Source organism: Vanessa atalanta, chromosome 16 (assembly GCF_905147765.1).
Source record: "Vanessa atalanta chromosome 16, ilVanAtal1.2, whole genome shotgun sequence".
Taxonomy (NCBI): Eukaryota; Metazoa; Arthropoda; class Insecta; order Lepidoptera; family Nymphalidae; genus Vanessa; species Vanessa atalanta.
This window is the reverse complement of record NC_061886.1, coordinates 8,793,345-8,820,637: the sequence shown is the minus strand read 5'-3', so window position 1 is coordinate 8,820,637 and position 27,293 is coordinate 8,793,345. Positions and strand designations below refer to the sequence as shown.

The window sequence follows — 27,293 nt, the reverse complement described above, 5'->3', positions numbered from 1 at the left end:
GAAAAGAGGTCTATGCCCAGACTTGAAAAATTGATGTGATAGGAATACTCTGTGTCCATGGGTACCCAAATACTCTACTTATTAATAGGTATGTACGCTACTTTTTCTCATAATTATTTATTTTAATCGTCCATTAGGATTCATTTTTTATGAGATACTACCTATTATAAATATACTTAAATACATAAATAATGGTCATTCTTTAAGTCAAATGCTTATTTTTTTAAAACTTTTATCGAAATTAATCTTATAGATAAGTACATATTAAATAGCTGTAAGAGTACTTTACCTTATTTTCAGAAACGAAAGGAAAATGTACATAAACAGAAAAATAAATACGCTTCAGTCCGCAATACACGTTCCTATCATTTATGTTTTCAGCTCAGAAACTAATTACCCCAGATATATCTGTTCCTGCTAGTCACCATTAATATACAAGTAAACTGGCTACAGTCGTTCATAACATTATATATTTGCTAAAGCGCCCACTTTCTCTATTTGAGTATATTTATCAGCGATCACGCGATACTCCCGCGAGAAAATTCATTAAAACGAGCCCGATCCTACAAAAGACTGTCGCTCTCTCCCGACCTACGTACACACTCGCAGATAAATATATTCGTACTAGACTACTATACTTTGTCACGTTGAAATCTATAAGAGACTTTCCGAACGAAGTGTAGGTATCCGAAAAAATACATAATGTAGAGTAGGCGTCACATATGTAGGTATCGATGTGTGACATGTGTGTGGCGTGTGCGGGTGGCGGGCGGCGGGCGCGGCGGCGGCGCGTGTGTGCGCAGGGCGGGGCCGGGGGCGGGCCCGCGGCGGCCGGCCTGCTGCCCGCGCCGCCGCCACGCGCCGCGCTCGCCAGTCGCCACCACTCGCCACTCGCGTCACGCCGTGCGCTCGTCCCAGCTCATTCCGCGCTCGCGAGCCGTCCGCGTTGCACGTCTGATACGATATCCGCGCGACACCCTCACCGTCGAGTGCTGTGCAGTGCTATCAAACTTTACCGTTTTGAGTGATGCTCACGTTGCGCTCCGTGAGTGCTATCTGAGCGAAAGGGTTGGAGCGTGCAGCGGGCGGAGGGCGGCGCGAAACCGCGCACGCGCCCGCGGGCACGACACGTCGCGGATCCGCACACGCGTCCGCACCGGCACGCGCAATGGACGACAAGCCGACCTCCGGCGAGGAGCACTACAGCCTGCGCTGGAATAACCACCAGGCGCACCTGCTCCGCTCCTTCGAGGCACTTCTGCACGCCGAGACGCTCGTCGACGTCACGCTCGTCTGCGCCGAGCGCCGCGTTCGCGCCCACAAGGTTCTGTTGGGAGCGTGCAGCCCACTCTTCAGGCGTATATTCAGCGAGAATCCGTGTAAGCATCCGGTGATCGTGCTCAAAGACTTTCAAGGATGGGAGGTGCAAGCCGTCGTGGACTTTATGTATCGCGGGGAGGTGTCGGTGGCTCAGGAGCAACTGGGAACGGTGATCCGAGCAGGCGAATCTTTGCAAGTGCGTGGACTAGCCGACCAAGAGGCGGCGGAGTGCGCGGAGTCAGAGAGGTCCCCGGCTGCCAGCCCGCCGACGGGGGGCACCGCGGTGTCTCCACCAGCGAGTCCGCACAGCCCTCAACCGAGGAGGAAGCAGGCACGCCCGCGACGTCGCTCTGGAGAATCAGATACGCCAGAAAACCTATCGATGAGGCGCTCACCCAGCGGTCTGAAAGCCGTAAGGCTGGCGCGCGGCCGTTCGCCGCACAAGCAGGAACCCGAGGAGCCAGAGTCAGAGGTGCCTCCACCCCCAAGAATGTTTCCGCCGCACCAGGACATGTTCCCACCAGTACCACCACCAGCTGTCTCCGCATTGTCTTTGACACCACCTCACAGTAAGTACTTTTATATAACGCAAATTACTATGTACGTAAAACGACTGAAATTTCTATATTCTTATCAAATCTAATTAGATAGTATTAAAGAAACGCATCGGAAAGTGTAGGAGCTTCATTGCTTATTGCACTAGTGTGATTAATTAAGAGATAAGAAATGAAGGTAGTAGGTAAATACCGCGTTTCTTCACTTATTGCGTCGAAAGTCAATCTTATTTGTCATTTAATAATAAATTAATATCCCTTGACAGTTTTAATGTGATACTTAAGTACAATATTAGGTATATAATATATAAAAACTTAAGGTTAACAACAATGTCGTCGTGGATGAACAATTGCCAAATAATAAAATAGCACCAACAAAAACTGACCTCGCCCACTCATTGTCGAATAGTCATTTCTAAAGGCTAAACATTTTATAAATCTATACGTCGAATCATAAAAAAATATTTAATAGATTTGATATTTGAGTATTCTCTAAAATTTTGTTTATGTTTTTTTTTAATTATCATATTATATTATATTTAACAAAAAAGTTTAACATACAATTATTTCAAAAGTAAAAGTCCGCAATTAGATTTATAAACTATTTTAACGTAATGGAAACTTATCGATATATTAAATCGCATGTAGGTTTAATGATTCGATTAGCGATCGACACAGAGTGTTAACCGGAACCTTTCACAGATAAATTAAGATCACCCATTCATGTGTCGATTTCTTATCTGTGTTATCCAAAGAGGTTTTAGCTTTATATGGTCTATTAACTTCGCATGTCGCGGGAGTCGGTGTAAAATATAATTTCAAATGGCGTTCCATTCCGTTCTTTGCATGCATTCCATAATCGTGTGTCAGTATAAATTTTACTCTTCGATAATTGCTTGAGCTCTCCTTACGCTCATGATAGAGGAAGCAATCAGAGCAGTCGTCTTGTTTTACGAGCCCTTTTCGATTTCTAAACGTGTTTATTGAGGAAATGACAGTAATTGTAGTCTTCTTATATGTATTCTTACTGAGCTTATTTATCTGAACAATGCGATCCGTAATAGTATAATAATATGGGATATAAATTCAGAAATATAATTGCATGCATGTCAAGAAAATGAATTACAGCACATATTCATAAAGACAGTTTAACTTTCCGTTCAATAATCGCAAAATGTATATTTTAATTCGAAGATGTAATAACTTGGCATTCTTGAGTTTAAATAAAACACCGAACTATAATTTTAACACTCTTAAAACTTTCAATTTCGTCGTTTTTGTTCCTGTTTCCTCGTTTTCGTATGTGGACTGAGTGCTTGATTACGTCATAATAGTACACCGTAATGAAGGGTTGCACGCACTCGCCTCACCCCGATGACGTGCGTGGGGACTCTAAATACTAAGGGGAGTTTCTGAACGCTTCCGCACTTGTCATTTCGTAGCGGACTCAAAATTACAAATAGCTTTAACTCCGCTTCGAAACGTCTTTTTAAAGATACTGTTATGTTTTTAAAAGCATTCTATTTTTGAATAACAATAAATGTATTTTTTTTAAATCATTCGTGGAGTATAATTTTAATAAGTGTTCATTTTATTGTTTCCTCCATCTCCGTATGTGATGAGAGGTTGATTATGCTTAATGGTGGTGCGTAAATGTAATGAGGGGTTGGCGGTGACTGGCAATCACAGAGCGAGTTTCCTGATTGTGCCCACTCGGGAGTCGTCAAGTAATTCGAAATTTGATTTTCTCGGTAGTTTTTTTGTTTTTAATTATACTATTTACGACTAAGAAAACGACAATTTGTGTTATTACGTCCTATGTATTGTGTATCTATTTATTATAAATAGATACCTATAATATCCTTTGGTATAAGAATTACAGAAAATTACGTGAAGCTTTGAAAATTAGCAGCTTACGATAATACGCTTACTGTTTATTACTCTAGTCATTATTTTTACTGTACTACGTAATAATTGAACTTTTAAACATAAACAATTTCTTTTATTATAATTAGTTGTGAGCGAATAAAAAAAATACTTCCTTAGACAGCTATAAAACCGTCATGTAAGAGAACTAACAGGTTGTCATAACGAATATCGTGCCCGTTTTGTCATCTTATTTTCTCTTGTTATTTTACACTAATCACCAAATATTATAACATAAAAATAATTTCAAGAAAATATAAAATAATACAAACTTTTGTTTAATTTTATGTTGGTTGTTTTTTTAAGAATTTGCGGCAAAAATCTTTGCCTTCGAATTCTTTTGAGAAAAAAAAAGGTAACAGATACGTAAAATATTGAACGTAGTATTTTAATGCATTACAAAATTAATGAATAATTTATCGCCTATACCTACTCTTCTCACTAATAAATATAAAATAAACTAGAATTTCATACGCATTGTTTTTTGTCTTTGTTACACATTTCCAACGAGAACAGTTGCGAACACAACTATCTATATTATAAAACATTAACCCTTATTGATTTCGCGCCATAACTGTATCCCCGTTATCGGTATACAACAATAATTCCACGTACAACAATGTTTAACATAAATACACACGCAAGGTAAAGACATCGAGTACACAGCCTTGAAGGGTGGCAGAAAAAACGTAAACCCACGACATTGGCACGAAGCTGCGCGCACGCAAGGGTGAGTAGGTTTGCCATGCGACAGCGCAGGACAAAATAGTTTTTGTTCGTTCGAGCTAATAATTTAAATCTATTAAATGTCACATATACGCCTCATTGCTGTTTATATATCTAACATAAAAATTAAATAAATGTATTTATATAGGGCATGACGAAGAATATATTTGTTTTGATAAATCATTATTTTATTAAAAATATAAATGCAAATTTAATTCGGTCATATTATTAATAAAGTCCAAGAACTCGTGGACACCCTAACCGAGGACCGCCGAGGATCGCTGCGCCCGCGCATTTACATTCAATCGTCTCTTCGCGCTGGTGACCTACTTGACTACCACATCGTGTAAACTGTCCTTAAGAATTATCTTAGAATATACATACTATTATAGTTCTCATACAGCTAAACTTATTTTTAGATAACAATAAAGGTAAAAAAAATGCCTCTGTTCCATATTCATGTTGTTGCTTGTTTTATTAGATAGCAACTAGCACTAGCTTTAAGCTTCATTGAAGGAGTAAGTATGTATATTAGTAATACCTGATAGATTGCTTCTTTTCTTTTAAATATAAATATAATTAAAAGCTTAGATATAAACGTGTTAACTGGTTCAGTTTTAAATTGTTCGGCTGTTGTTACTGTTAATGAGATTTAAAAGTTTATTGTTAACAAACAACTCGAATAATATTGATAGATATGTCTAATGTCTTTATCAGTGGAAAATGATGTCACTATAACTGAGACAGCGCTTGCGCAACCTGCACTCATAAATAATAACGCGTTCAATATTATTTATATTTATTTAAACTTTACATTTCAATTTAACTTTATTGTAGAACAAATATGGCTTAAATTAAGGAAAAGCTATCTCATTCTTTTGGATGGAGGTGAAAAGGATGGCAAATATTTTAGTGTATCAGTTTAGTTCAGAGATTCTTATCTATATATTAGAATCAGCACCATACTGTTGCTATAAAATAACTTATCAAATAACTAGTATTTGGTATCTAATATACTTTAAATTAAATATACTTTATTCGAGTAGGCTTTTACAAGCACTTTTGAATCGTTATTTCACAGAACTATATTAAAAGTAAAGATTAAATATTAATTAAACTTATTTACAGTTAGTATTAAAACAGCAAATCTGGTAATTTTTCACAAGTACCTTCCCACTTACGTTTTCGGCAGCTAGACTTCTGCATAAATGTAAGTTCGTGAATTTACTTGCGCTGTAAAGCTTCACATTTCAAATTGACGTAGACTCTAGCTAGCATATAGTATCAGACGAATTAGTAGATACTAGCCTATGTCCTTCCTGGAAGTTCAAGCTTACTTCATAACAAATTTCATAAAATTTGGTTTAGTAGTTTGGCCGTTAATGAGTAGATAGACAAAGTTCCCATTTATAATATATGTATAGATAGAAACACCGGTTGAAGTTTTGTTTTGTAACATTTTTTTTAACATAAAATGATTACAATATAAGTATTATTATGTTTTTCAGATAGTAGATATACATACTAGGTACTCATGAATAATTTTACGACGTATTTTATTAGTACATTTTTTTAAACATCGTTACTAAACAGGGATGTGGTTGCATATTTTGTAATTTACGCAACAATTAAAATTAGTTATTTATCATACTGTTTATTTTTTAACTCCCGTTAAGGTTATTTATTAGGTAAGATATTTTACACAACACATAGATTTTAAACTAGATAATAAAACCAAATACATGTATAACTTACTTTTATAAAATAATATAATTACTATGACTGTAAAAATGAAAACCATGTAAGCGGCAAAATATACAAAAAAAAAACAACAATCAATTAGCTGTTTCTTATTACGTAACTTAATGGTGTCTTAAAAAGAACTACACACAATATTATCTTATTAATTAATGCAAACATATCGTGCTTGTGTTAATTACTATGCCGTTCATCCATTGTATTGTAAACATGTTGTGTTTTTGCGGCGCTTCGACTGGCGCAATTGCAAATATGGCGTTTACTTGTCAGTGTTTATCCATAACATTATATATGGCAAAATATAACGCCGGATTCGACACATTCAAATTTAAATAAGTTAAGGCTGTATCAGTGAAATGTCTTCGCCTCGAAGAAAAAAATCAATAAGTCATTCGATCAAAAATCAATAACCCAGCAATACCTAAGAAAACCTACTTGTATTTTGTAAAATATTAAAAAAAAAAATAACAGTGTAAAATTAACGTTATTTCTAGCCTACCTACCTAAAAAGGTTTTCTATTTTGAAATAATTTTATAAATGTTCTTTAAAATGCTTAACAGAAACATTTTGTAATAAGGAATATTTTAATAACGTAACAAAAAAGAAATTATTATTTAATCCCACCAATAAATAACAGTAGCAATTTTATTGTCATGTATAAGTTTTCCTTATGAGAGGTGAAGAATAAATAGTAACTCATTATAGATCAATTATTGTATGTGATTAATATCTGATTAAGTTGTTTCTCATGCGATTGCAATCTTCATCTTAATATAACATTAATATTAACACATTTTAAATTAGGCGGCAACATGGTGTGCTGTTAAAATCAATATATCCTCTCTTGTACGTTGATGAGAACTTTTGATACATGTCTTAATCATTAATATCTGATTGAAATTAAAAAAAAAAACAAGAATACAATTTAAATAATAAGTTTGTATAACGTGCCTATGTGGGAATTGTTTTTTTTTTTTACCAGAACATTTAAAACAAAATAGAGATAAAATAAAACCACATTTTAAATAATGTCTTTGGTAATATTTATTTTAATATTTATTCAATACGTATTTACTTATTCGCAAATTTCAAGCCAAATTGGGCGAAGACAGATTAAAAATATCTTTTCATTTGTGTATGTCAAAATTCCCTGAATGTAGATCTCAACCTATTTGAATAAGTTATTTTACTTTATGTGGTTCATTAGGACTTAACAAAGTTAATAGGCTGCGCAATAGCCGTAACATTCTTCTGACAAATCCTTGTTCGCACGGAGTTCAGAGCTACTACTTAGTGATCAAAGTAATTATCGACGCGCTTAATTAATTGGTTGATCCGAATCCTACACGACGAAAAATTACGAATTCACCACTATGAAGAAACAATTAGAAGTATTGTAGTTTTAACCGAAGTAAAAATTATATTTTATTGTATCCTGAATATTAATTAATTAAAGATCTTAGTATACCAATCGATACAAGCGGCTTTTAAATACATGCGTGAAACTTAATACACGTCACAAAACAAGCGAAACTTTTTAACGACAAGAGCGGTTTACTCAAACGTTGCACGAATTAATCTATGAAATATTCCTCACACAACCAAAAAGGTTTCACTCGAAAAATATATCGATAGAATTTTCCGCAACGATAACAACTTCAATATGAACTCAGACGTGAAACAATTCGATTGCACATAGGTAAGATAAAATAAACTATCCAATCAAATTCAACTCACATCGCTACAAGACGTAAGGCCGATATCAATCGTCTCGATACCGAAGATAACCAGTGACATAAATAGGTCCCTACACATAGGAAGCTGGAGGCGTTTCGCATTACGGTAGTGTTACGATAATTTATTGTGAACATTTCTACCTGCTATTTATTTAACAGGTGACTTGTGAAAGGGATACTAATAGAGCGAACATAACTATAAACCATCCATAAATACCCATAAGAATATTAATACTTAAACTTTATTATTCCAATTTGCCTGGTGATTAATCGAGTAATTTACAATTAGATATTTAACAACCTCATCTCTTGATCGAAACCCGGCTCGGGATAGTCACGAGTTATTCAATTATACATATAGGTACCTACTTACCTACCAATAAAGAGAAAAGTAGGAATTTGGAAATTGGTCGTGTTCACACTCGCATGTCTCGAAAAGCACCTAAATCCGGTGGCCTAATTACGCCTAAACTTCTTCCGGTTACGATCATGCGTGAGGTAACAACAGCATTGTGTTGTAGCTCTCTATGTGTTATCGATACTAGTATAACAAAATAACACGAAATATCATAGGTGTGCTATAGAAACATTCCGTAAATGTTCGACTGATAGACGTTAGTCTGATCTCTTCCTTAACGGAACCCTAAATACAAAAGCCGTAATAAAAAAAAACACAGAACCCATATTCGAAACAACATTACAATAAAAGGAATAGATACTCGCGAGATACAACACAAATATCTTATAAGAATTTGTATGTATTTAAAACTATATTATTCAAACGCTTTCAACTACCTAACCTACTTCTATATAACAATAAACTAATACCTACCTAGGAATGACCAACCTCGACATAGTGGTAATAATGCCAGGAGAAGATTCTAATGCTAACGATCATTACAGACAAACTAAATATTCATCACAATTACGGAAATAACGCCTATTGTCAACCAGCATTATATTTCGCTTACGTATTTTGAATCTGTGATGTGAGAATGTGGCATTTAAACTAATATTAACTCAAGTGTAATGATACGTACAGAAAATTGTAACCGAGCCGGTTAATTGCATGAAAATGTGCGCGTGCGCCGCCGCGTGTATTCGTTCCCGCCATAAGTCATGCACTTTACGACGGCTCGCCGTAATCAATAATATCTGCATTGAAAGCAACCTAAATATCAATTTCAATATAGGACTGAGAGTTGAGCGATTTAAGATCGACGAGACGAGACTGACAGACGCACCGGTTTATGTAAACAAATGGCAATTTACGACATTACGCGGATACATTTGTTTCGTCGGATCCCATAAAGAACAGTTAACCGACATTCCCATCACGCAACCGGAACTAGAATCACACATTATATTTAATTTTATACGAATTTAATAACAAGCGAGATGCTCACTCGTCTATTGTCTACCGTGACCATGTGAAAACCGATTTTTTTGTAGACGATAAAGAGGTGCCGACACACAATCCGGAGCGAGATTGATGTGCACGTATGATCGTATCTGCCCGCTGCGAGCTCCGCGCGCCGCACGGAATAATTAATATTCCATAATCCATTCATCCTTAATACGGAGCGAGATGCGTTCCCTTTCACTCGGTTTATTACAACCTCGCATCTATTACCGGTAGCGATGTGTCGTCGTCACACGACGCTAAATCGATTCCGTCCGTTAAATTTGAATGAGTTTCCCGTGAATGGGAATAGAATAAGATCGCCGGCCGTGTGCGTTCGGAAACGCAGGTCGCGATGTAGCTCTCGCCACGGCACAATGACCGCGACCGGCCAGATCTCTCTCTTCGATAAACATAAAAAACGCAACGAAAAAACTACATGTCATGCATCTACGTGTGCTAGTCGATTTCACAGCGGCCGGATTTTCATGGGAATCGAGCGACGAATGGACTTTAGAAAGCAATTAAAATCCGTGCACATGAAAAGCGCTACCGAAATGTTCCATCGATACATGCAAAGTCGGGCCAATGTTGGCGAACCTTTTCAAATTGTCCGGGCTAGCTTTAGACGATCGGTCGATGCTCATCGAATAATTCTAGGAAGTGACTAAATGATTTCGACAAAAACGCCGCACTGCAGAACAGTGACAAGAGCTCGGGCGGCGATAAAAACTGTTTTATGCTTGCGTTTAATAAGTATGTTTTTTAATAAGTCTTGTGGCGTCTAGAGACTCTTTCTATTGTTCAAACCTCGCTTCTTACGCTTTACTCTTAACAACCGAGTCTCGTCACAGAGTTTAATGATGCAATAATTATAAAGGTACATTAGGATTTTAAACCCATTTTATTTAACTTAACAGCACAGTTTAAAAGTTGAACATTAAAGTTCTTTCCTTATTTGCTATTAAATTACAGTAATAGACGTTGTTGTGCGGGAAATTAAAGCGAAGATACCGATCTCAAAACCAGAGATCGTAAATAAGTGGCATGGTCAAAACCGAAATCATAAACGTTACATAACAATATTCAGTAAGTCTGTTTCAGATGTGGTGTATAACAAAGGGGGAGAAGAGACCAAACCTTTACTTTTTTACGGTCACAAAAAGCTGAGTAAGAAATCGAAATCAGATTACGTGCCCTCGATCACAAAGTTTCGGAGTACAACGAAAGCGCGGGAAACCGCAACTTCGTTCCGAAAATACGTCAAGGACCACATTAGTTTCACATAAGTTGTAAATAATCCTTACCCATTCATTTATAATTCGTATAAAATAATAACATTAAGCCTATTGTATGAAAAGTCGAGCTAACATTTTGTATTGGAATATAAAAATAATTTATGACAATACTCCATTCATAAACCGTAATCACGTATGTAATTGTACCGAGAATTTGGTCAATGTCATTTAGATATTCCTAGTAATTTATTAACAAACACATTATAAATCACATTAAACATATGAGTCAGGTATATGAGTCAGTAGCGCATGCGCCCGCGTCGGAGGAAATCACTTCTGTGGCCAACCACACACGTAAACAGCAATTTGGAATCAATCTAAAATTTTTTGTTATACTTGCCTCAATATCAATAGACTTTCGACTCAGCTGATGCATGGTCAGGGATGACACTGACCACTAATTCATTTTGTTTAACATTTATAAATGATACAAAATTGCCCGTCGAAAGTTGCAGATTTTTTATAGAATTATATTTATTTTATTCCCTCTATTCATTATTTTATCGCATTACTATAAACAGAATCTATCTTTTTATTTGTTATTTCATTATAACCATGGATTAAATACTTTTTACATTTAAAAAAAATCATTGAAATTAAAAAACAAAATGGATATATTGATTTAAAAAAAAGCTCGTAACCTTTCAACAACGAGAGTATCCATGGCATAGACAGCCCTAGCTTATGTTTGGGATTGCGACATGTTATATTTTTTGTTAATGAAACTGTAATTACAATGTAATTTGTATTGTCATAACAAAAGGCAGTTAATGTACAATTACACGTCACTCTCTATTTCATTATCGTGACGTAATATGTGATAAGAATGACCACACTCGATACGTAATGAGTACAAGTATACGGCCTTAATAACGTAACGTTAATTTTCTATTTAGTGAAATTATTTATCTGGTTGATCGTTACAAAACAACGTTACTAATTAGATTCTATGTTTTTTATTCACTTTTCAAAAATTGGTTATTGTTAATTTTTAGAAATATATAAAAGGTTTTCTATACAACACTATTAAAACTCAAAGTTAAGATCATTTGCGTTTGTTATGTATTTATTACTCAAATTCACCCGACATTTATATAGGTACCATCGCGAATGAAAATTATTGCATATACCTAACAAGCTTTATACACATCAAAGTACTTAAATATGACATAAATTATTATCAATCCGTGCGTTATAAACGTAATTTATTTCATTCAATTAATCATTCATTCATTCACTAACAACCAAATAAGTAACGGCTCTGAAGACTGACTGTACGAACCATAAACGATACAAAAGTTCAAACCAGCCACTGTAAGATTAACAGCGTCAATATAAAACCTAATTTAGTTTAAATAGAAAGTTTACACAAAAACTTATTATAAATTCAATAAAACATTGTACATCGTGCGTTATATTTTTGCAAGCGGAAAACAGTTTAAAATTTTAATCTCAAATACAGTTAGACTAATTTCACACATAAAAATGTGCCATTTTGTTTACTTTATGCGGAGAAAGTGACCGAGTATCACTAAAGAATAATGACTGAATCGATTTTTATTTATTCATATCATTGTTGCCACTTAAATCGATTCTCGCGCGGAACCGCAATCGTTTTACTTCTTATTTCACATGATAGATTACATACGTAACGGAAGTCAGGGATTGGTTCGCGACCACAGAATATATCTGTGTGTAATTTTTTTTTCAGCTATATCCCACATTGGTATTAGAGTTTATGCTCAATATCGTTCTGCACTTCCTTGGAATTTCATTACTTGGTCGCGTTTTTTATAATATTAAACTAATTTTTAAAACGATTAGTATTTACAAGATTACATATTGTAGCAGCCGTGCTAAAATTGAAAATCACATTTTCATACACTTTTGTCTCTGAAAGGAAATTGCATAAAACTTTATAGCTACAAAATAAAAACATGAAATAATTTTTATATTTATCAAAAGTCACGTCAAAGTTAAGTGATGTCAATTAAGACAATTGCAATTTTAAATAAATACGTTCAAATAGGTTTTAATGAAGTCTATAGTATAAATAAAATAAGAATTAATTTAAATCAACTATGAACTGAAAATGTTTTCAACTAAGTACTATTAAATTAGACTGCAATTTCACTATAGATTGATTGCTGGATGAAAATAATACATAGTCAGCGGTTTTTCAACAATAGACAATTTCGAGTGTGAATGTCGTGGACTCAATGGAAATAAATCGAGCATCGGAAAAAAATTAGATGTCAGATATTAAACCTCCTTTCTTTGTAGGGCATAGACAATTATTCGACCTCTTTCGGCCGTCTCAGAAACAATGGCTCACACGGGATGGGTAATGCCCATGGAGAGTAACGAAAATACATTACGAAAGCTCAGAACCAAATTGGTTGAATAAAAATTAACACGTTACCTGCAATTCATTTGTATGAACTCTCCCAGGCTTGTGCGTGTGTTATTCGACTAATGTGATCTTATTAAACAAGGTTGTCGATTTACAGTTTTCTTAGTTTTGTAAATTACGTACATTCAAAAAAATATATATTATTAAATAACGTGTGAGTCTAAACTTCACTTCACTTTAAATCTTACGGTTTTACAAATAAAGGTCAATTAGCGGATGTATAATTAACTAACTATTTATCTCTTTCTGTCGTCATGGTTTGACATTCGAAAGAAAAAGACACAGCATTATTTAACTCATCAACGTTTAAGTTTCAATATATATATTAGAATATTTAAACGAACTAGTTAAAAGCCGAAATTAATAAAGGGGAACTCCCGGCTATAACTATTTGCTTTTAACATCTATATCTAAATCATGTTAAAATACAGCCATGTAATTACTCATTCACTTTACGAAGTGATGGTACTCCTTAATCTCTATAGAGTACATAGTTACCGTGAATATGAATATTAATAAGTTTGGCCTCCTTAAGTCAAGTCCAGCACGAAAAATATTACTGGAAAAAAATACCTATATTAAAAACTACATTGTATACTAAAATAAATCCTTAGTTCTATTTCACCGATAAAACAAGCAAATAAACGCAAAGGCAAAGCAAAGTAACATTACGATATGTAAACAGCATTATGACAACCCTATTAATACAAATTGGAAACTTTAATTCAAAATCCGTGTAAGTATTGTTATTGAGAGAGCAATTAAATAAGCTGACAATTACTGTTTTGAGATAAAGATTAAAAACCGTATCAGTTTCTCTTTGTAATGTTACGTTTACGAGTCGCTCGGTGCAAAGGTAAAAATTATTACCCTATTATAAATCACTTCTTCAATAAAACATTAAACAATTCGGATTTACAAGTATTCCGTGAAACGAACGGTAAAACCTCTGTTAAAAATATAATAACTTATGTCATTATTCCTTTGCCATTGTTAGCCTAACTGACGAAAAAGTAAATAAAAATTGTAGTACCCAATTACATAATTTAAACTTCATGCCGTACTAATAGTAAGTTTTATAAATAAAAAAAAAATAAAAAAACAAATATAATTATGCTAACCTTTTTAGAGTAATAAATACTTATTTGTAAATTAACAATCATGTTATTTTTTTGGATAAAAATGATACGAATTAAATGGTTACGGAATCCTTATGTATACTTATCTTTTTATATTTACGTCACGATTCAAAATCGAACGAAACATTTCACTATTGACAAAAAGTATTTTATATTCTGTAACCTTCCATCAAAATGGAAGTTTTAATTGCAAAATACCGTATATGACTGCAATTTGTTATCGATACCGAATCGAGAAAAGGTTTTTATTCGATTGTAATCACGAAATCGATTAAAAACTGTCGTGCATATAGACGCTTTGTTTTTTTCTCGCGCGATCGTCTAGTCAAGGTGGACAGGTTTGATAAATGGCAGGTTTCCTTCATAAGTGTTCATCGGTATATCCACCCTCCATGATTTATGTAATGAGGACTTACACTGGACACGCGATCATTCCGAACAGAACAATGCAAGGATAGGCAGCTCGGCGATGACCTAGACTTCTTTATTTAATTATTCCCCACATCGATTTCTATGTATTTCTCAGAGACAATAGATTAACCCAGTTACTGCATATCTCAAGACAGTCGCAGCATTCGTCCCGCTTTATTACTTTCGCGTCCTTGGCGTGCACCGCTATCTATCATGTGATCTATTGTACGCGGAGTCGACATCGGCCCTAAGATTAGAGCGATAATTAATGCTGATTCCATACGACCTAGATTCGGGTCCGCTCGATAAAGTTAATTTACAGTTATAGTTGTAAATCTGGTTGCAAAATAAACGTCGAGCACGCGCGGCCTGACCATAGACAACACGCGGCGACTCCCACACGAGCTCGACGTCGCCCGCCACCCGCGCCCTCCACCCGTGTGTGACCCATGAATGAGCGACCGGGAACCCCTTCCCGACCTAGCACCACGTCACGTGCGATGTGCGTATAACCCGACCTCGAAATATATCATCCCGCCGCAAACCCTTCCGCCCACGACGACGACTTTTCCCCTCGTCGGGTTGCGAAGGATTACGCATGTGAGGCGAGCGAGACACAACAACACATGTGCGTGACCCTGAGAGGGAGTGAGAGGGTGCATTAACTTTTGTCTGAATGAACGGGGTGAACTTTGATAAGTTGTGTTGTGGGCGCGAAAGGGTTGAACCGAGTTTCGAAGTTCGAGAGCGCTTTCGATTTCGATGTGTTGCATATGGGGCGCCGGCGATCGATCGTAAACTAACTTTGTTGTTGTCTATTAGGGTTATATTCCGATTTCGCTAAATCGTTCCGCTTAATACGTCCGGACTGTCGTTCCTACGGCGTATTACAAACTGTAAAGATCTGAAACTGTCGTTGTGTAATATTGGTGAAAAAATGTCAGACTGAACGTTAACGTACTGCGCTCGTTCGGTGGCGTGTTTCGTAAATCATTGTTTATGGTCGACTAGTTTTGTGAGGTGCCTCAAAGACTAGAATTAGAAAGCGTCAAGTGAGCCGACGCCGGCACGACTAATTGACCACAAGGTTTACGCTATTCTGCTAGAAATTTTACTCGTTAAAAAAACAATTTCAATAATAATAATAAGAAAATGAACGCGAAACTAACACGTTATGCCCACTGTTGCAGTTTTCACCGACGCAATCATTTGCAATTTCCTCGCGTTACATTTTTTTTTTTTCATTTTACATTTGAGACCTTTGCTCAAACTCAAAGCTACCTTCTACCTTAATCTGATTGAAGTGACTTCGTAGCTTTAAACGATATAGCGTATCTAAGACGGCTCAGGTCTGCACAATTAATTCCAATACCGGCGATGCGAGTGTGTATTGATTGCGGGTAATTATGCAAATAACGAGCACCTATCTGCACTAGCTTTAACGAGTGATAGGAATTAACTGTTCGTTAGCTCCGGGGCCATAAAACTCGGGAATTGGTCCAAAGGCTGTATATCCACATGGCTTATAGAGGTTGCTACACTTTCATTGCTAATTTGACATGTCTTTTTCTAAATATTTTAAGAGCCTACATATAAAGACATAATTCATATGACAGAGATGGGAGAACTTTATTGTAAGAATTAATGGTGATTATTATTGTAGGATACAGCCCTACTGCAATGTTGGCGGTATGCCAAGTACAATAATACTAAAGCGATACAAAAATACGAAACGGCACATATTAAAGTATGTTTTATTGCATGTTTTTGTTATTTAATTCTCATTTCTAAAAGTAAACCACAAAACGAATACGGACATATTTTAAAATCTTATTTATTTTATTATTTGAATTAGACTTTCAAATTGATCCATAATTGATATTAAATGTTATATCTGCGACAAAGTATTATCGTCCTTATGTTATTATAAGTAATACATATAATGGCATAACATTTATATTCTATATTACTCAGTATTATCTAAAAAAGTAATATTTCTTTTAGTCTTTATTCATATTTATACCAATCTATCAGACATAAGACCATTCCGAATTAATTTCCAACATAAAATTATAAATCTTAAACACGTATTATATTTAATAGAAAAAAAATAGTTTAATATGAAACCATTGTTGGTACATTTTAAAGAAAACTACTTGGTAAAGATTACTAGATTAGTAGTAGTAATATATATGTATCGATACATATACTTGCATCTGCTATATCTGATATATTTTTAAGGATAAAAATAATTTAAAACCAACTTATGTATTTACTAATATTGAACATATCACATAGACATAAAACATAGACATCACTTTATCCTTCTCAATAAACATAAAAATAAATAATAATAATACTAACAACTGGGAAACTAAAATTACACGTTAATTGCCAAAACAAATCCAGTCCAGCATCAAATGCAATATTCGAGTAACTAATTATTACTATAAAAACACATTAAATAATCTAGATTAAAATAAAATGAAAAGAAACAAAAGATTATTTCATTAAAAATTGCCCTAAATGAAAATTTAAGTTTCAACTTAAAAATTTTTATTTTAATTTTGGATTTTCAAACTTTCACCTTTACCATTCTGGCATAACAAAAAAAAAATCACTACTATTTATCGATACTAAAACAATGGAGGTTTTAATTCACCGAATAAACTTGTTTATGACCACTTTAATGCAACGAGAACGTATAACGAAGTAATCAAACATATCAAGAGTTAAAAATACATACATTTTTATGGAGCGAATGCATTTTTAGTATCACAATCATTATTATAATAATTCTTAATTCAAATTAATGAGTTACGTCCTTTTTTATATTGCAATATCATGCATTTGTTGTTACGTCTGTAAACACAGGTTTAATAGCAACATAAACATCCGTCTAAGTCTAAAATAACGTCTCAAACATTAAAACTATAAAAAAATATTCAACTATTACATCACCCCTTTAAACAACCTTTATCCAAATAATGAAACTGGACCAACTTGAAATCAAAGAATACGCGGACCCAGATGGAAATCTCTGTCGTACATCGTTAATTATATATTATTATTAGTCGAGTAGCAAGCACATAAGCCTTCCTTAGTACACGCTGTGATTATACAGAAGCGGGAAATATTTCATAACACATACTAATTACGTGGGATATTAGATCCGTAACATACGTTTAATATTACGAAATAACTATAAAACTTATCGTCCATTGAAAAAATAGCGATCGTTTGCGGTGTTCAAATGATATTTATTTTACTTTAATGTTAACCGAATTTCATAAACTTTTGAAACCAGGAGGGCGAAAACTATTGACTGGTAAGCGACAAATTTATAAGCACAAAACAGTTAACGCTATCTTTAATTGCTGAGTTATAAATAATCACAATAAATTTACAATACGAAATGATACGAGGTCCATATAAATTACGAAGTTACCAGCCAGTGGATAGGTAGCTTTATAGTCTGCCAAGCTACGGTTAAGTTTGACGGCGAGTACGGGCGTAACCGCGTGCGAAACTAGTAAATTATAACCTGCCAATGAGAGGATATAGGCAATGTGGACTGTGGGTGTCGGGTTCACTTTTACTGTTACTGCAACCGTCGAAACTATGTACTTTATTCTATTAACAAATAGTTTACTCGATTTATAAATATTACCTACCTAACTTTATGAATTTTACATAAATTTAAAAATGTAGTTTTAGTTCGTCATAAAAACATTTTATAATTTTGCTTATAATTCCTAAGTACTCTTAAGACATGATTCAGCTATTTCTTAATAAACATATCTAATAATAACGACATTACCAGATAATAATAAGAAAACGAATTTATATCGTTTACATAAAATATAATTATGGATGCAACGCCACCCACTTGTATGTGTTAAATGTTAATGTTATTGATGATATTATTAATAGGTATTTATATAACAATAATCTTAAGCATTGCCATTAATTATATGCAAGTAAGTTTAAATTTGGAATTGTAAATCATATGATTTTTTATCAAATATGGATTGAAACGCGATTTCTTATAAAATGACGCTTTCCAAAAAGTGTGTCTTTTGCCCTAGTTTTCCACTCTTCCAAAGGTGCACTTACAAGGGATTTGGAAGTTAGAAGTAGAATCTTGCTATCAAATTGAAATAATACACTCGAGATAATATACTGTATTTAATAAAAAATACATTAAAATTGATAGCCTTCTCTAATTAGGGACGCGAGACAGTGAGACTTAGTGTAATAACGTTTGAGAATAAACGTATGCAAAAATCAAAATTATTCGCGAGTTCGATGATAAATTGTAATCCAAGATTCCATTAAAGCATTAATGTTAAGTATGTGAAGACTACCAGCAGTGTTTACTGTTCTTCAATTAACAATTAGTCCTATAAACGTAAAATTAATTTAGAAGTACTTCGACATAGTTGAATAGGAATGAGAATAAGAAATAAGATAGACTAGTAATAAAGCAGCGTTATCGATTAGTCGCGTTTGGTTCAACGGACGACACCTCGCCCTGTCGCTTATTTACATCCACATCCACGGACCGACGTAATCCGCCATTTATTATTGCGACGAGAAACACCGCTCGAAGCTCCTCAGACACTGTTATATTATATACGTTTCAATATACATCTCATTTAGCTTAGACGGAAAATCTAAATCAACTTCAATTTACATCGTAGTCCACATTGTTGTGTATAAAAAATTATAGAAACAATATTTTTAAATAGTACAGTATTATATTATTTTTTTTTTTCTAAATATTATTATAAATTATATTCGCTAGCTATTCTATATTTAACAGTTAAAGCTAGAATAGTTCGCAGAATAGCTTATTCGCTTGCGTTGAAGAAAAATTCACGTGTAACGCCATCTCGCGTTGAATAGCGGAACTACACACATTTAATTTTACTTTCTAAAGGTTTTTCTTTGTAATTTCTTGTTTATATAGACTATCCACTCATGCTTCATAATTATAACATTTTTAAGATAATTAGTAATATTTTCATAGTAATAAGCATGCATTAACAATTATTCCATTTTATTTCAAATATCCCTACAAATTTTTACGCTTTTCAACAAGATAACAAATAAAAATGTAGCATTTAAATCACCTTACTATTTTTTATTTTCAAATTGTGTTAGTTTAAAGTTTTGCAATACAAATTGAATAATCGATAATAAAAAATAGTATTAAAAATATTGAGAACATCTATGTAATCCGTATGTTTGTTACAGTGTTCGGCATGGAGTCACCGCTGGGTCTGTTCCCGCCAGGCATGGAACACAAAATGTACCCGCTGATGGACGTCGAACACCGCGCGCCTTCGCTAGACGCGCAGCTCTTCACGAACGTCAAGAAGAAATGTAAGTTACATTTTATATTCATTTGTAGGTATTCACGGGTGATATACTACCTTCAAATAGCAATACTTTGTATTGCTTTGTTCCGGTTTAAATATGTTCTTTATTCCTCTATATTCCTTCCTGGTTGACGGCGCATGAACGTTGCTAGTTATAGTTAAAAAAGATTAGTTCGACGTTGTAACGAACAAATGCTTCTAATTATGTCACATCTTTAAGAATTTTTAGAAGAAGAAAAAACTATATTTTGGATGGGCCAGAAAATATTTTATAGGGTACCTACATTAGTAAACTATGTCATTGTAAATGAAATTAAAATATTTAAGTAGGTATGGTTCACTACTATTTTTTTTTCATTCAAAGTATCAGTTCCATATGATATTAAAATCGGACTGTCCACTATATATTTATATTATAAATATTGAATATCTCACCAAAAAGTATTCCATTGTATTTTTAATATGACCGGAGAGGAGATTTTTTATTTTTCGTTTCGATTCGTTTTCATCTCAGAGTTGTTACTAGTTTTAGTAAATGCGTTATTAATAACGTAAGTCCAAAAGAATCTAATATTGTGACGAATATAACTGTGACATATGCTAAAAACATGCTAAAGTTCCGCTACATAACGCCAGGCAAAGGATGCAAAAGTATAAGTGATTATATCGTACAACACATATACTTAGATAAAATAGTTACATTTTATTTGTTATATCTTAAACAAAGTTTAGAATATAGGCAACTCATGAATTGATACAAATCTCTTTTATAAAACGTTACGTTTAACCGATAAATGTGAAAATATATTAACGTTTAAACTAAAATCATTCATATAGAATACAAACAACAATAGAACAAGTCAATATTAGCAGAACGCAGATAGCGACTGCATCCCATCACACATCTCGCTCGGAGCTGCAATCGCATCGCGCAATGTTAAACGGCCATTGTTTCCCGGCGAATGTTTATTAAGACGATCTGATAGTGTATCTCATAGGGGAACAGGCGGCGAGTCTAACGTATGCTTTCAATGCACCGCTCGCGCTAGGCCGCACGATGTCGCACACAATAGTCGCCGATCGATTAGCGCCCATCGCTCGAGACGCTGCAACGTGCATGGCGATGCTTCCTTATAAAATGCTAACGAGCTCGACTACTAAATGGAAAACATCTTTAATTTCCGCGATGCGGACCGCGCTCGCGTGACCCGCGACGACTATTAAAAGAAAAACTAATTTCCATAATAAAATATCATTCCGGCCGTAATCCGAAACGTTCCTCGAATTATCTGATCGGAATCGAGTTAACGTGATCCGTCGAAATTATAAAACTATAAAGTTACGTGGGGCGACGTCGCCGGCATATGCACGTCCGCTTTTCTTTTTGACAGAACCGCCTTAATAGTCGCGTGCTCGCGGCGAATTAATGACGAATCCCGGCGTGTCGCCGCAACCCGCTCATTTCGCCGTGTGTCGACTGTCGCTACCGAGTTATTGCTTCGCCAAAACACGGTTATTAGATAGTTGTGCATTCGGTAATACTGTGGTGAGGGGCGGCGGAACGAGCGCTCACGGCACATGTCGTGCGCTACCCTGCACCGACTGCTTGCATTTTGCTCACTCGTAAATCACTGAATGCGACCTCCATTACGTAATTAGCGAATTAAATATTTTAAGCTTAAATATCTAATGTATACTCTTTCTTCTCCAGGGCGACCGAAGGGGCAGCACAGCGCACCGCGTGGTGGCCCTCCTCGATCTTGGACAAACGCAGAACTAACGGAAGCACTTCAACACGTCTGGAACAAAAAAATGACTACGAGCCAAGCCTCAAGAATATTCGGCATCCCGTACAATTCATTGCTCATGTATGTACGGGGTAAATACGGCAAGAGCTTGAAACTGGAACAGCTAAGGAAAGATTGCATCGGGGGTCCGCTAGAAGTCTTAAACTTAAATTCCGGCAACAACAACAACAACCATCCGACCAGCAAACACCACGACAAAGACGATCAACACCAGAACGCGAGCCAAAGACCCGCGAGCTCGGAACCGGACATATCTTCGAATCCGATGTTCAATCCGTTTCAGCAAGGGTTTTATCCGGAATTCCCTCCTGGATTTCCGATGCCACTGAACATGCTGCACCTTTTACCACCAAGCGAGAAAGCGAGAGAGCTATATCAGTCGATGCCGATGGCCCTCGACTCACTGTCCGGTGTCACGAAGGAGGAGGATTGCAAGAGCGACCGGTCAAAGGAGAACTCTGCGGACGAAGAGGGCGATACGTATCGCGCGCCCGCACACGCGCCGCACCCGCCCGACGGACGCACGCTGCTGCACCACAACGGGCAAGATTAAACCCGCTTCTTCCATTTAAATTAGTTGAAACGTTTTAAACAACCCGTACCTTTACAATTCATCTTTCCGTCTCCGTCGACGAATCCCAATATTTTCCTCTGTCCTACGCTAGCGCGTCGGATGAGGCGCAAGGGAGAAGCGTTCGGAGCGAGATCTTTATAATTTACGGACGTATGATCGCGAGGTTCGCTATGAGTAATAGAGCGACGGTGAAACTGAAGTTTTATTAGTGTATCCCGAACTTGAATTTTAATTGTAATTATATTGTGTATTTACTTACTATGTCGTGCAATATCTTAAAGAAGATAAATTTTATTATCCATTAGGTAGCGGTGTATACTGAAAGAATTTCAGTTTCGCCAGATCACACTCGGGACACGTGCGCGTGTCGAACACACCCGCTGCTCAGGAGAGCGACGTCCACTCTTGAAAATTAGTTAAATTTATATTTAAAAGATGTGTTAATATTGTAAATGTATATTTAAAATCGCGTATAAGTTATAGGCGATAATTTATTATTCCGAAGGAGTGCAATAAGTATGAAAGGTGTTGTGATTGTTATCGCTGAGTCGAATCATTCCACGCGGCGATGTGTTCTTTATTGTTGACATTCCATTCCGACATTCCCTTCTATCGATATTATTTTAATATTTCATATCACTTAAGACTACGATATTACTACTATTGAAAGTCTATCATTGATGAATTCTTGCCTATATTTCCTATGTTAATACTAATCTAGATATTATATGTTACATGTGCGAGTTGACTTCTGCATTTCACCAAAGTTTGTAAAATATTTCGTAATAATAGTTTTATTCGAAGATAACAATTTGAAATGTAAATAGTTATTATAAATTAATGGATTATAAATTTGAATTAACCATTAATTAAGGAGACATTACGTGTCTAAAATGGTAAATAGTACTGTATTTGTAATTGTTGTAGAATTAGTGAAGTGATTACAGTGAACTGTTCGACTGTCGACGTGTCGATACGTCATAGGAAGGTCCGCGACGCACTAGTCACACTCTACATTCAAAAACAGAACAAGAAAAATAATTATTTACAAAATAATAAGATACTTTCATTAATCGAACGGCCCCTATTTACGTCAAAACACTGAACATAGGAAAAAAAGTAAACGAGGTCATGTTAACCATAAAGTTTAGCATGACACGTAGATATATCACGAGCTTTGAAGCGCTGTGGAGTTCGTGATCCGAGCTCGGGCGAACCCGCGACCGTTCGGGTGGTCCAGATCGCATCGTGACGTAAGCAATTTTGTGATTACAGATTAAAAAAACAAAGAGTTCATTATCAATAACTACGTAATAGCGACAGTGCGCGCCAGGTTTAGACAAATAAAGTATCTGCACTCAATGTTCAAATAAAAAGGAGCTTTCAAGATTTTAGTGAATAATGTGAAAGTTAGAATAAATCGAGGTTCAACACTACCTGGCTTTAGATAATTGTATACAATTATTTCGTATTGAATTAGTGATACAACGTGACGAGATATCACAAGTCGTAGGCGGTTAACCTACCTATGTATATACGGTTTAGTTATACAATACTAATTTATAGCTATGTTATAGAATATGATGTTTTACTTAACGGTCTACGAACATTCCCAAATATCTTTAATAGTATTTATAGTTACTCGTTTTGTAGACATCTACTTCAGAACCATAACATATATCAAAAGCGGTTTCCGCGAGTTAATCACAACATATATCTCTATTAATTGGATTAATCATAGTCGTCGATACACATTACGAAACTGCATAACTCTTAACAGAAGACTGAAAACTATTTTCGACTCTATTTTGTATAATTGTAAATTACACATAATCACAGTACTCAGCAACGAACGGTCGCATACCATACCGTAGTCTACACAATAGTGTCACGTCATTATACAATATATCATTACAGGGATTTTATATATTAACGAATTGTATAATTGAATATGTACCTATAGTTTAACAGATTGTATAATTATTGCTTTTTTCACGCTTTCTTTTCGCTTGTCTTAATAAAACCAACCAGTTTATTTTCTTACAAAATCCAGTGCACTTTCGAAGATACGATTCCAAAAAATATATCAATGTTTGTGAAATAGTTTAACCGAATCATTAAAAAATGAGCCGTTTCGCTGGTGTATTAAATAATATTATATTTATTTCGATGTATCGTTTCAATTTAATTGAGTAATATAAATACATGTGCCAAAGCAAACGAAACGTAATCATATCGGCGGACATCTCCAGACTGGTTTTGTTGACTATTGCTTCTTCGTTTCGATTATTTTTAAAGTAATGTGTTGTATTGTGACTTGTGATCGAACAATGTGTCGTCGGTTCATAGAGTTTACCTAATTCGTACAAATTCAGCAGTATTAGAGTGATTTTGTTAAAGTTTTTAATTGAAACGTTTTAATTAAGTTTGTTATTTGTTAATGTGTGCGGCGAAGGATAGAATGACTATGAGAATATATTAATTATTTTTCTATACCTAAGCAATAGGAATCTCATATTTTTTAATTTAATGCGCGCTTAGTTTATGTTGTAGACGATATATATCATTGTTTTAGTTGTTCAGATTTATGATGTTAGCTCTTTCTCGTACTGATCCCCGACTACTTTTGTATTGGGATCAGCTCATTTCGATATTTTCTTAAGCCTGTCCCTACTGTGTACAGTCGATTCACATCAGGAGCCAAATGTAAGGACGTAATTTAATAGGTACATAAATTTAAGAAATTGTGTATTTTTTAGTTTATTATTATAAAATGTGATTGTATTAATTTAGTAGACATGAAATATTTAGTTCCTTCAGTTTTGTTACGAGTATTTATAAATTGTAATTCAAATGATTTTAGCTTATAGATTAATTGTTCTCCCCGTAAAGAATATAATTATAAGTTGTATAATTTGATTTGTTGTATTATGCCTAATATAATTACAAATTAAATTAAATAATATCGTTACATTAGGATGTAAAAAAGATTATCTATTTGATCTTAAAATAAATACGAAAAAAATATTTATGTTCTAGTACCATTCTATCGTGTAATTGAAATTGAAATGATGGAGCGATGTAGTAAAATTCGTTTACGGTCACCGACGTAAAGTGTAAAAATAAAAATATGAAATACCGCTAGACGTTTCATTGCAACCGCCTTTCGCCCACCGAGCGCTTTGAGCTCACCAAACACGGAACACCTTCACGAGCACCGATCGACATTACTAACCTATATGTTACTTACTTATTTTGCAAAATTGATAAATGGTTTCCCTAATCCTAAGCAATCCAGACAAATGAGAATCGCGATTTACTTACTTTCATTAGATATTGAATTTTATGTATCAATATCATAATAAAAAATACTACATTTTATTTACCATAACGTTTACGTTTAGTAACCTTATATGAATTAGCATTATGTCATGCTCATGTAATCTTTATGTGATTATTATAAAATTTAATAGACGTTATAAGGCTAAAAGCAATATTAAGAAGTAATTAAGGAATTATAAGCAAATATGTCTATTTTATTCTTAACTAATTGACTTCAAAAATATTTATTGTTGACAATGACAAAATAATAAATTATCTGTGAATACTTCTCAATTTGCAAAAATTTAATATTCAAGACGATAACATTCAATAATTTTATTATAACTATAACACTAACCGCAAAGAGTTGAGTTAATAAGTTACTTGCAGTTTTCAAAGAAACTGCGTTCTTTATCGTTTATTTTTATATCAAATGTAAATAACTAACATCGTCTCGCAATATAATGAGAGTGTAATTATATTTGAACGAACATATTTTTCAAAAACATAAAAGTATTAAAAATAAGTCTTTGAATATTACATTAAATAAATAATTCAATCTTATTGAATGAAATATGGTTTCAATAATGATTCGTGTTTTTTCATCAAATTGATCGTAGTAATTCGTTTAGCGTAATGGAACAGTCTAATGCAAGCCAGTAAGTACAGCAAAACTATTATGTCTGAATATGAAACTCGACGTTGAATTCGATTGTGAAATCTAAGTAACGAAATATGTTGACAAGTGACATTGTATTCGATAATTATAAAATTAAAGAACACAATCATAAATTACAACACTATTATGTCGATTTTTGATAAATCATGATCGAATATGACGTCAAGTATTGACTGTTACACATTTATTTGATTCTTAAAGAATAGCTCGATAGTCGATGGGACTATCTCATGTCACGACTTAACACAGATATAGATTTAACTGATTTATTTTAACAATGATAAATATCTTGAGCGGTGTCAAATTAAGAGACGATATTGTTGAAATTGTAATACATAGAAGTAATCGATTCGAATTGACGTAAATAATATTTTAGTCGTCAATTGTTTTATTTGATGTAACTCGAATATATAAAAAATAATTTTAATTCTGACATTACATACATTAGCAGCCTGTAAATTTCCTACTGCTGGGCTAAAGGCCTCCTCTCCCTTTGAGGAGAAGGTTTGGAGCATATTCCACCACGCTGCTCCAATGCGGGTTGGTGGAATACACATGTGGCAGAATTTCGTTGATGCAGGTTTCCTCATGATGTTTTCCTTCACCGCCGAGCACGAGATGAATTATAAACACAAATTAAGCACATGAAAATTCAGTGGTGCTTGCCTGGGTTTGAACCCGAAATCATCGGTTAAGATGCACGCGTTCTAACTACTGGGCCATCTCGGCTCAGAAAATAATATGAAAAAAATTAAGGCGTAAATATACATAAGAATATTTTAAACGATTTTAACTACGTGTGTGTTAAGGCACTTGAAGACGGATACAATTAATAAGATCGAG

General features: G+C 34.6%; 1 protein-coding gene across 1 annotated transcript; it reads left to right on the top strand.

The window, feature by feature from the left end:
* Nucleotides 1–884: 884 nt before the first annotated feature.
* On the top strand, nt 885–25,549 carry LOC125070037 (protein jim lovell). Its single transcript, XM_047679708.1, has 3 exons — nt 885–1,889; nt 19,944–20,072; nt 21,780–25,549. The coding sequence occupies exons 1-3, from the start codon at nt 1,169–1,171 to the stop codon at nt 22,427–22,429; spliced, it is 1,500 nt and encodes a 499-aa protein (XP_047535664.1). The 5' UTR covers nt 885–1,168; the 3' UTR covers nt 22,430–25,549.
* Nucleotides 25,550–27,293: the final 1,744 nt, after the last annotated feature.